This window comes from Siniperca chuatsi, linkage group LG8 (assembly GCF_020085105.1).
Source record: "Siniperca chuatsi isolate FFG_IHB_CAS linkage group LG8, ASM2008510v1, whole genome shotgun sequence".
Taxonomy (NCBI): domain Eukaryota; kingdom Metazoa; phylum Chordata; class Actinopteri; order Centrarchiformes; family Sinipercidae; genus Siniperca; species Siniperca chuatsi.
In genome coordinates, this window is record NC_058049.1 from 14978436 (window position 1) to 14989949 (window position 11514).

General features: G+C 39.0%; 1 protein-coding gene across 1 annotated transcript; it reads right to left on the minus strand.

Moving 5' to 3' along the window:
• Positions 1-114: 114 nt before the first annotated feature.
• Positions 115-9113, minus strand: p2rx3a (purinergic receptor P2X, ligand-gated ion channel, 3a). Its single transcript, XM_044205296.1, has 12 exons — positions 8560-9113; positions 7121-7256; positions 6705-6776; positions 5831-5900; positions 4080-4176; positions 3910-3987; positions 3630-3771; positions 2921-3057; positions 2736-2829; positions 1106-1171; positions 931-1008; positions 115-776 (listed from the first exon to the last, which is right to left on the minus strand). Exons 1-12 carry the CDS (start codon positions 8691-8693, stop codon positions 648-650), a joined length of 1233 nt encoding a protein of 410 aa, XP_044061231.1. The 5' UTR covers positions 8694-9113; the 3' UTR covers positions 115-647.
• Positions 9114-11514: the final 2401 nt, after the last annotated feature.

The window sequence follows — 11514 nt, forward strand, 5'->3', positions numbered from 1 at the left end:
TTATTAACCATGTCTTTACAGTATTAGGAGACTCTTTAGTGCTTTTATTTGTGCAGGACAGAGAAGAAGTGCAGTTGGTGTGTGCACATGACAAGAAAGAGAAATTCTCCAAAATGTTATGCAAATAGTTTATTCTCATTACAATTCTGCCTCGTTCGAGCAAAGGTAACTCGACATGAAAAGGGCATTTATTCAGCTTTAATATTTTGGCTGACAAACAGGAGGGTGCAGTATTGTAGTTAAGATGCTGTAAAATGTCTTGTAAAATGAAACTGCTTACAATAAAATAACATTTTTACTACTGAAAGTTTCCCTCTGAGTTTAATGACTGTAGTTTTAAATAAGTTTTATTTAAATGGTGAAAAGTTGGCTATTCATTGAGTTTGTTGCTAACTAGGAGGATCCAGTGTGCCAGCTATTGTTGTGAGCTACAAGACTGTAGTTCTTTTCTTCTGACTCCCACTTCTAGTTGCGAATTTGTGAAGACAGCAGCAATGTTGTCCTTCTTTACACAATTCCAGAAACTTGCCAAACTGAAACTGACTGCAGGATACTGACAACCAGAAAAGGCATAATGTATCTCTTGCGAGGCAGTAAGGGAAAGAGAGAGAGGAATATCCATTTCTACAGTTTGTTGTTGTTGTCAGTCAGATGGGTTGGTCAGAGGTAGCGAGGGAAAGGGCTCCAGAGTCATAGGAGCTCTTGATACCTGGTTTGAGTGACAGCTGGCTGCCTGGGCTCGGAGCCAGGGATGCTTCTATCTGAGCCTCCGAAACCTGGATGAAAAAAGCAATAAAGAAAATCTGTGATGAAGCTCTTATAGAAAAGCTCACCTGGACTCAATGTCTTGGGCAAAGTCACTCTGCCGTCACTATCTATACTTATTGGTAGTCCAAATGTGTGCAACTGTATTATAAAAAAACGCATCACCTCTTCAAACTTCTTGGCTTTGTACTGATCTGCCCCTTTCAAGAAGTTCAGTAAGATAATGTCACAGAGAACCGTACCCTGCCGAAACAGATAAAAAAAAAGTGTGATGAAAGCTGACAGCGACAAGAAGAATACATTTTTTTTTATCATCTTTAGCCTGATCAGAAATTCCTACCAGTCCAACAGAAGTGAAGGCAGCTACCAAGTTGATCAGTGTTGGGATTGTGTCAAACTTTCCTGCCTGGAAGAGACAGACAAGAAGAGATGGAGTCAGTTTAGGTGACATTGTGTACAAACAGTCCCAGACACAAGTGTTCTCTCCAGAATATTCACATTCAAATTAAATAATAATTATATTTCACTTTTTAGAACAGTGTTTTGTCTGCTGAAAAGCGAATACATTTTAAGATGATAATTTCAATATACTAAACATTTACAGTCATGGATGGAGATTTTAAAGGAATAGTTTGACAATTTGGGAAATGTGCTTATTTGCTGTCTTGTTGAGAGTTAGATGAGAAGATCGATACCACTCTCACGTGTGTACGGTAAATATGAAGCTACCGCCAGCAACCGGTTAGCTTAGCTTAGCCTGAAGACTGGAAACAGGGGGAAACAGCTGGCCTGACTCCTAAAGTAACAACATCCAGCACTTTTAAAGCTCTCTAATTAACACGTTACATTTTGTTTTTTTAATCCTAACAAAGCTGTTTCAACCTGTTTCCAGTCTTTGTGATAAGCTAAGCTAAAAGGCTACTGGCTCCAACTACATATCTGCAGCAAGTAATCCTTTATATTGCTGTTTGAAACAATTTATAGTATTATATAACTTTAAAGGACATTTATTTTATTATTTTTATTTTTTATTATGTATTATTTTATTGATATTTATTTAAACCAAGCGGCAACCTCTGGGTCTGAAAAGTGAAGCCTTAAAGTGCCTTAAACCTGCATTCTTTCTAATGGCCAGCTGGTTGCAAAAAGAAGTCCGATTGTATAGAAGTCTATGAGAAAATGACCATACTTCTCACTTGATATATTACCTCAGTAAACGGTTTCCTATTGAGTTTATCGTCTACCGCTAGTTTCAAGTCTTATTCAATACAGCATGATGTTCATTTTGTAAATAATGGTCACATTTAGAGTAAAATAGACGATAAAGCAAGGTATGCTTTAGGGCGTGGCTACCTTGTGACTGACAAGTCGCTACCACGGCGACCTGTCAATCAGGATAGAGGCGATGCGTGTCCACTACACTGTGTACATTTAACTAGCTGTGAACTTGTTTTTGGGTGCTGTCGGTGTCTTTGACACTTTCACAGTGTGTTTTCAGTTCATGAAAGTTAATTGTAACATTTTGGTCCCCTTAAAACTGTCAATGTTCAGCATTCGGTTGTACTAAAGACACTCTAAGAAGTCGGCTGTTCATTTTTTATGGTAAGTACATTTTGTTTTAAGCCTGTTTTTCGCTAGCCAAAATTAGCATCACAATTAATATCACAGTTAACGTGAATTATGGATTCACCTTGCTAACCAAGCTAGCTAGCTCCACCCTCTCGTCTAAATATGGTAAGTTCTGGTTCCAAAAGACCAAGATGGCGACAGCTAAAATGCCAAACTTGAGGCTTCGAAACGGTTGTTCACAAACCAATGGGTGATGTCACGGTGGCTACGTCCACTTCTTTTACACAGTCTATGATTTAAACATGTTTTCAGTGAAGAGTGTTGTAATAATATTGTCAAGTGCAATTTCCAAAAAATTTGGTTTAAAAATTCCCAGGTCGCCACAATTTCACACAACTCACACTGCCAGTGACCATAACATCAAAGCGGATTGCATATGCTTTGTGAAGTGTCCGAAAATCAGTCCCATTCTCTGTCTTGAAATATTTGGCAAATCTACATTGAAAGAGAAGAAAAAAAGTCATCAAAGATTGAAATGGAATAAAAAGACTGACTAGACATCAAGAGGAAAAATCAGCCTCGCTACCTGAAGTTGTAGCCTTTGGAGATGTCATTCTTGGCAAATGGTGCGTCTAGTCGTGTGAAAGAGTACTTTGGTACACAGTATTCAATGTCCAGGTCCAGGTTACACTTCCACACAATGTTTATTCCTATTTCTCCACCCTGAAAGAGAAGGATGAGGAAATGAGAGGCGCACCTTGAGGCTCTACATCTGTAAGTATGTGGTTATTAATTGTCCAACCTCCTTGCTGGCTTGTAATAATCAGAGTTAGGTCACACCAGAAAATGGTAGAGTGAAAATAATCTGCATGTTTTTGCAAAATATTTGGCTCTAGAAGCTCGTGACGTAGTGACCGGCTAGGAGCTATTGTGACTAGTCAATCACATTAGCTCTAGATTAGATTAGATTCTCTCTATTTTCTCTCTTGAATTTGCCACATTTTTCCATCAAATGCTGGTGTGACAAACCCGACAAGAGGTCAGACAATGGAAGGATAGTGAGGAAGGGGTCTTTGTTTATATTCACATGTTGTAATGAAACTAGACCTGAAACTCTGACACTTTATTTAAATTGGGTTTATCCTTCATAACAGTACAACCCTCCTTCTATTCCCAAGCATGTCAACAAAACTGTCACTTTGTGAGTAGTTTCCTGTGCAATTATAACATTTAAGCCTTGAGGATGAAGAGCGAAGGAAATGTTGAGGAGGAAAGAGACAGAGAACAGATAAGACCTTGTCTGCCAGGCCAGTCACGTTCTGCCCAGTGTAGTTCAGCACATCCCCCACACGAAAGATGGGGCAAGAGGGGTTTGTCTCCGGATGGTAGGTACAGCTCTTGATCTGTTGGGCCGTCATTGTGGAGGGAAAGTTACCTCTGAGAGAGAATGATTTCATGTTTATTGTTAATTTTTTTTGTAGTTCTTTAAAGAGCAATGTAGGTTATGTGTGATTATTACACATTTTCCACACATTTTTTGCACTGTGTGTGTATGCATCCCTGTGTGTGACCTACCTGGTGACATCGAAGAGTGGAAAGCGAATACTGTTTTTGATGAAGATGGTGAAGTTGTTCACATCCAGCATCGGTGAGCTGGGGAGGAAGATGACAGAGAAGGAGGGGTGAGGATGACAATTGAGGCTTTCAGTGACGGAAATGTCATCTGGTGTGTGTGTAAATCTTACATCTTGACACTATCGTTCTCAGCTGGACACCATCCTTCAATCTCACACTGACCCTCGGAGTCATTGGAGGGTTTAAGGCAAACACCTGTTATTATGCCTGGTGTGTGAGACAGAAGGAGAGGAGAAAGGTTTGCTGAATTAGACATTGTCAGGTCAGTTAAAGGTAAGGTTTGCGATTCTAATCCAATACACATCTTTTTGTCAAATTCAGCGAATATATCCTCACAGTCTGCTAGCTTCTGTGTGTGCGCTGAAAAAAAAATCTGATGTTAGTACACAGCCCTGGCTCTGTAAATGGGAAATAAACAAAGTGGCTCGGACTGAGCCACACAACACTATTCCAGTCATGATTTGTGTGTCAGGTAACATTAAATGACTTGCTCATAGACATTCAGCTTACTATCTAGTTTGCCAAGTCATGCTGTTGTTGTGATGTTTGCTATAGCAGCAGGAGAGTTATGAGTATCGCTGTCTGGAGCTGGTGTGCTGGCGCTGGGAAACCGTCTCGTCCTTGCTGGCTGTTAGCTTCGCAGCAGTAGCTGTAGGGACAGTTTGCTAACCCACAACCTAGCTAACATTAGTTACATTACTTGTTGCGTCGTTGTTCGTCACTTTATTAAATGATCTGGTTTAGGTGCTAAAATGGTGGTAGCCCTAAGAGTGAGCAGCCTTTTGTGCATCTATTACATTACTTGCAGAGTGTGTAAATGTGGAAAGATGCAACTTACATTCTGCTTTTATGCTCTTTGTTTGCTGCTTTGTTTACTGATTGGCTGGACTAACTCATCAGAATCAACAATGATCTATATGACTTACCAGACAATCTTTAGTTTGTGGACATTAAAATGGGGCCAGAAACTGAGGTTCCTGAGTAATGTTAGTTACACTAAACAATGGTTATGTATACATCTGGCCTCATTTTAAAGCCGCTATGTATAGGATTTGAAAATGTTTTACTTTGACCACACCTGGTGGTAGTATCAAGATTGACTCCACAGCATCCCCATAAATCTGATGCATAGTCTACACCAGTTTTCACCGGGATTGGCTCATTCTTCTATAAATAAAATCCAACGCCAGCAGAATTATTTTAAAGATGCAATAATCCCATAAAAACCTCTACACATATCAACTTTAAAGGTTTTGTCAACATGATCACAATCATGAGAAGTTCTAAGGATATTCTGGTTGATGACAGGTTTGTAAAATTAAAACTGCATTTTTTTTTTTTCAGAAAATGTGTTTTGTGGATGTTACACAGTGTTTCATTTTTCTTTTCCTTAGCCTTAGCTTGTGGCAACTCTGCTTACCCAGCAGTCCTTGAATCTGACAACTAATGCTAATAGAAGAGAAGGTGGTTATTTCTGAGCCATTCTTGCTTCAACCAAGAAACTGAAAATTTTCAGGGAGACACTGAAGCAGCAACAAAGATGCAGACGAGCAGTCATCCAGCAGCGGTGCTCCACTCGACTGAAGGCCTGTAGTAACGTAAAACTTCTACCAGGGATGACGGAGACATCGTGGAGTCAGGCGACTGATGCATCAGCTGATACTGGGTGTTCAAGAGCACCTTAAGGTTCGCTGGATTTATTGCATGTTAAACTGCAATCAGCCTCTGCAGTCTTTTTGTGTTTGGAGGAGAATGATATTGAGCGTACTTGAAAATAGTTTGCTTCTACATGTTCAGGTAACATTGTGACAACATCTACAGTAATGATGTGAGAAGAAGAAGAAAAAGGAGTTAGACTCACCATTGGAAAAGATGGAGCCAAAATGCTCATAGCAGTGTTCATCTGTGGTACAATTAAACTTCTCCATTAACTAAAACACACACAAACACAGAGAAACTTATAATGTGAGCAGACTGTTTTGGGGCAGTAATCGTGAAGTAAATGCAGAGCTTTTTTGGACAAAATAATTATTAAACATTTCAATAGTACATATGGTAAGAATGAGACAAGAAAGCAAGTAAGTTAGAAGATATGTGACCATGTTTTTGTTGCATGGCCGTCCTTGAATTGGCTCTTTTAAAAACCTATCCTTGTCAGTATAAATGTCAGTCAGGGGTTTTTTGGATTTTACACTGAAGGAGGAGGAGGTTTGTCACAATGCCAATAAGTAGAAATAAATGGTTGCATTGGTGTTATGAGTGTGCAGCTTTCCCAATCTTTCTTATTGTCTTGTCTTATATCTGCCCAGAAGCCAACACCTCACTAGAATAGCTGTGTGTTTTCCCTCAGTTCTTCGACATTACACAAATGAAATACAACACAATAAATATAGTAGAATAACAGATTTATAACAGATAAGACACTGACTGGAAAAATAAAAATTAAGGGAAAACATTAGTAAACACTTTTTAAGAAGTGATTCAAAAGATGTTCCTGAGTCTGCAGGATGATATAAGGCTTGCAGGTGTCCCTGTCACATTTGGTCATGAGCAGGATATAGAAAGTGTCAGGAGAACGCTGCCTGAGGATGTGAGGTTGCACTCTGGCTCAGAGGGGACCAAAAACTCAGTAATACAGCTCGGAGCCAGCCCATAAAGTGCTTCAGATGTAATTAGTAAAACCTTTAAAATCCACTAAAACTGACAGGGTAACCAGTGATTTTAATGTTCCTCACCTCTGCACATCTTCCTTGGAACTGATTTTCGGTGATGATGAGTTTGGTCATGATGCAGAACACACGTGCACCCTGAAACACAGCAGAACATTTATGGTGTACACATAGCACAACTCATAAACTAACAGACAGCTATCATAAAAATGATTAACAAAAACATATAACCACAGTTTCTGGATTATCAACTCACACTGACTTGAGATACTGACTCTCAGACGCTTCACATGCACCACAAACCACCACCAAACCTTTCATTCCAAATTAAAGAGGTTATGTGTGTAGTCTGTCTGATAGGGTCCCTCAGACCAAGCTGAACCATTTCACAATGCAAGATAGTTATCTGAAAGCAGTGGTTGCACCAAAGGTTATGCTTATGTCTGTGTGGGCGTTAACCACGTGTTATCAGGTTCACACACCTGTTGGGGGAAGACGTAGTCGGCCACATCCATTACTTGGTCTTGATGGTAACCGAAGCCTTTTACTTTGGTCATCACAGAGGACTCGATGCCAGTGTCGATCACCTGATAAGCTTTCTCGTGGATGAAGACCCAGCTGCAGGACAAAGGACACAATTAACTGGGAGCCTGAAACTTCTCACACGCAGTCTTTTTTTAATAGCAAATTGAGCCTTAAAATAGAAAAGAGGAAAAATAATATCAGTTCCAGTGTTTGTGGTATCTGCAAAATATGTTTCCCATACTACTTATGTTACTGTTTTGACTTAACCTCCAGTTGAAACTTACATTTAACATTTTGTTATTTTAGTGTATTCAGTCTAGACAAAAAAAGGAAAAATCTCCTGTGTTGAAACAATCTCTTTTAAAACCCTATTGCCGTTCCACTCCCACTCATGTAATAGTTTCACTGTTTGTTTGTTTTTCCCCTTTCTTTATTTGGTTGATAAATAAGTTAGCCCCAGTTTGTGCCTCTCATGTGTTTTCCGAAAAATATATACCCAGCAATCTTTAAAAAACCCAGAAAGTGTTTAACAACATTTACTGATGTCCTTAATGTATTTCCAGAACCATGAAAGACTCTTCTAACCATCTACATGAAAAATATTCAGTTTGTTGCACCATAACATTTTCTTAAACTTGTTTCCCAAGTTGCGACTGTATTTCCTATCCAGGAAGCTGGAAATTACATAGTCCTTGCTCTTCTAGAAAACACAAGTAAAATATTAAAGCATCATTTTGGTTGGAAATATAAAATAATAGAATCGATACAGACAAATATAAGTGATAGTTGAACTTATTATGTTTGGTTCACGCTGTATAAACAGAGCATGGGGATATTTAATTTCCAGCTACTATCTGTGTTTGGATTAGAAAATAATTTAAAATCTTATTTGTCTTGCTGCAGATGGAATATTTATTTCATCCAGATGGTTAAGAAAACCTTTCAGGATTCAGGCACATATTTTAAGACTAAATGCGGAACTGTAAACAGTTTTCAGAGGAACTATTTCTTCTGAAAGTAGTTCCAGCGAAAACTGTTCACAATGTGTTCTGTGGATTATCCAGAGTAAAATGGACATTGTTTCTGAAAATGCAAGCTGTCATAGAGATTTTCAAATTCCCCCCATCCCCTCCATTGTAATGGTGTGGCCTCAGAAATCTCAGGAGGATATCTCAAAATCTGGCCAAATAAAACCAAAACTATCTGCATGGCTAGAGGTGAGTGAAACTTTTTTTGTTGTTGTGTAATTTGGGTGAACTGATCCTTTAACAAGAGAAATCTCAGAGCTTTTTCCATTTACTACAGTTTCACAAATAATCAAACCTGGGATGGACAGATAATAAGAAATCACAATTACCCACAAAACATGCAAAAAATAAAGTCAAACATCACTGACCCAACAAAATAAGAGATGATGAGCAGCTGTACGATCCGGTTGATGATGCCTACAGACCAGCTCTTGACCACCACAGACTTGGTGGTCTCGTAGGTGAAGAAGTCAGTGACGCAGCCCCACACGAAGGAGCCCATGGCTGCTGGTCAGAGAGCGACGATGGGTCGGTTCCTCCTGAGTCTGAGAGAAAAGTGCAACTCCTGTCCAGCCTCAACAGGTGCCTTCAGACAAGTGCGGTGGTAAAACGGTTTGATTGTCAGGAATCTCACTCTAGTAAGAGAAATTTGGTCTTAATCTTCACACTGGTCCTGTCTTTCACTCCTTGGCGTGGCCTGCATTCATCTGCTTCATTGCATGTTTGATTTGTCTCTCTCCTCTCCCTCACTGTCTTCGTTTCATTGGTTTATGACACAAACTGGACCTCCCCTTCCTTTACTCAAATGAGCCTCCCTCTTTCTCTTTCTTTCTTCACCACAAATCCCCATCTCCCATGACTCTTTCCTCTCACCATCTCTGGCTTATTACAGCTACAAACGCACACAATTATTCTGGGACACTGATCAATATCCCATACATCCATTTTCATTTGCTCCAGACACATTTTTAACATCCTTTCAGTGGGTTTTTGACATTTCTTGGATGCTTTTATCTAAAGCAAGCTACACCACCATCACTTCATTCATGTTTCAGTGTTAGCGAGTGACTCAGAGGGAATCTAACCCTCAAACCTGCCCATTTCACTCACAGAAACATAAAGGACGCAACATCTGAGCTGTTTAACAGCAGCAAGCTACAAAATAAAAAATAATGGCTAAGTTTGTGCATTGCATTACCTGTTTATTTTGTTAGTTTATTTGACAGCAAGGCTCTTTAACAGGCTTCACTATAAATGTGACAGAGTTAGTCAAAAGGTTTTCATCTGTTCACTCTGGTCAGATGTTACACAGCCTTCCTAAAGATTGTTACTTAAACAACATGCAAGTATATTAGTTTATTACCACATCAGCTGTGCCCTTTGTGTGGTTTCCATCTGAAATCAAGTTGTTTTATGGTTCGGGATGTTGTCCTGTTCGCTTTTCTTTTAACCTCTTGACTCATCAGTTATAGTCATTTAAAAAATCTGCCTTAGCTTTTAATGTATTCCTTCACAAAGTGAAATGGTATTTTTCATTGTTCAATTTTGTCTTACAGGCCATTTTTAAAGCAAGATCCCCATTCCTTCATCATTTTTTAAATGCATCTATCCAGTGGTAGAAGAAGTACTCAGATGTTTTACTTAAGTAAAAGTTGCAATACCACAGTGTAGAAATACTCTGTTACAAGTCAATTCAAATGCATACATTCAAAATTTCACTTAAGTAAAAGTACTTAAGTATTAGCATCAAAATAAACTTAAATATGAAAAGTAAAATTACACATTATGCAAAATGGCCCATTTTAGAATCATATATCAGGAGGTAGAGTGGGTCGTCCACTGATCACAGGGTTGGTGGTTCAATACCCATCTCCTCCTGTCCACATGTGGAAGTGTCCTTGGGCAAGACACTTCACCCCAAATTACTCCTGATGGTTGGCCAGCACCCTGCATAGTGAATGAGTGGCAAAAACTTTGTAAAGCGCTTTGGATGAAATCGTTATATAAATGTCATTTGCCATAGTCATTTGCCATTAATGTATCTGAAGACTAATGACTACATCCACAACCAGCAGCATCCATTTTTAACACTTCAAACAGGACAGATTGGAAGCCAATCAGGACAAAGTTCATCTGACTTCATGTCATAACTTCAAATGTAACCACTCAAATTCATATGTTCAATATGTCTCCATTAAACAGAATTTTGTAAAGTAAAGAAAAAAGAAATCTGATTCTATACTTACAGGCCCCTATAAAAGGCTTGATTCTCAATGCACTGTAATAAATTACAAACTGTGGCATTATTGACAACTGTGCAATAATTGCGACATATGATACGACCACTTCTCAATACACTCATGAGCACCGACAGCATTACTGCCTCTCACATCAGGGATCTAATGTAATGATGCAATGAGAGTGTCTGTGTGTAGATGTATGTGCCTGGAGACTATGTAATTTCTTAAGTGGGTCCATTATGTTTGTGGTCAATTAATGGTAACCTAATACAAGACAAGATACACAAACACACATGCATGCTTTGGCCGTACAAACAAGCCCACAAGCTTTCAGGCTGCATGTGACCACAGCATTTATTACAAAGAAATATGTAAGCATTCCTGTAATGGCCAATGATACAGTGAAACTTATTCATGTACAAATATGAGACGCTATTTGTCAGTTGTGGACAAATATGAGGAGGGAGTGGAGGATTGTCAGATGGATTTCTTTGTGACAGGTGAAACCATCGTGAAAGTGATTGTCATGTAAACATGTTTGCAATCAATCCGTTTTTTGGCCGCCAGCGTACAAACATCCCAAAATCACTTGAACACAACCTCAAATATTAACACACCACATAGAGGAGAGTCTACACAGTCTCCCTTAGTCACTTCTGGTACAGTTGCACTTGAATTTGCCAGTGACATGACTTCTTTTTGGCTCTAGGGATGGCAGTGACAGTCCCAACTGAACTATCTCAACAGCTACTGGATGGATTGCCATAGAGGAATTGGCACACACTTTTGTATATTTATGGTTCCCAGACAATAAATCCTAATGACTTTGACCCCCTGATGTTTCTTCTAACAACACCATGAGGATATTTGTCATTTTGAGTGAAATGTCTCAACAACTATTGGATGAATAGCCATGTAATTTGGTTTAGATATTCATGTCCCAGTCAGGGTAACCACTTTGGGTTTTGTGCTAATTAGCAAATGTTAGCATGCTAACACACTAAACTTAGACGAGATGTGAACATGGTAAACATTATACCTGCTAAACATCAACATGTTAGCATTGTCATTGTGAGCATGTTA

Bases quoted from the DNA above. Each gene is read 5' to 3' on its own strand.
- p2rx3a (XM_044205296.1), bottom strand. From the start codon at position 8,693: ATGGGCTCCTTCGTGTGGGGCTGCGTCACTGACTTCTTCACCTACGAG. The intron at 7,257-8,559 runs GTCAGTGATGTT...TTTGTCCTGCAG, and splicing joins ATCATCTCTTATTTTGTTGG to CTGGGTCTTCATCCACGAGA. The intron at 5,901-6,704 runs GTGAGGAACATT...TGTGTGTTTTAG, and splicing joins TCCAAGGAAGATGTGCAGAG to TTAATGGAGAAGTTTAATTG.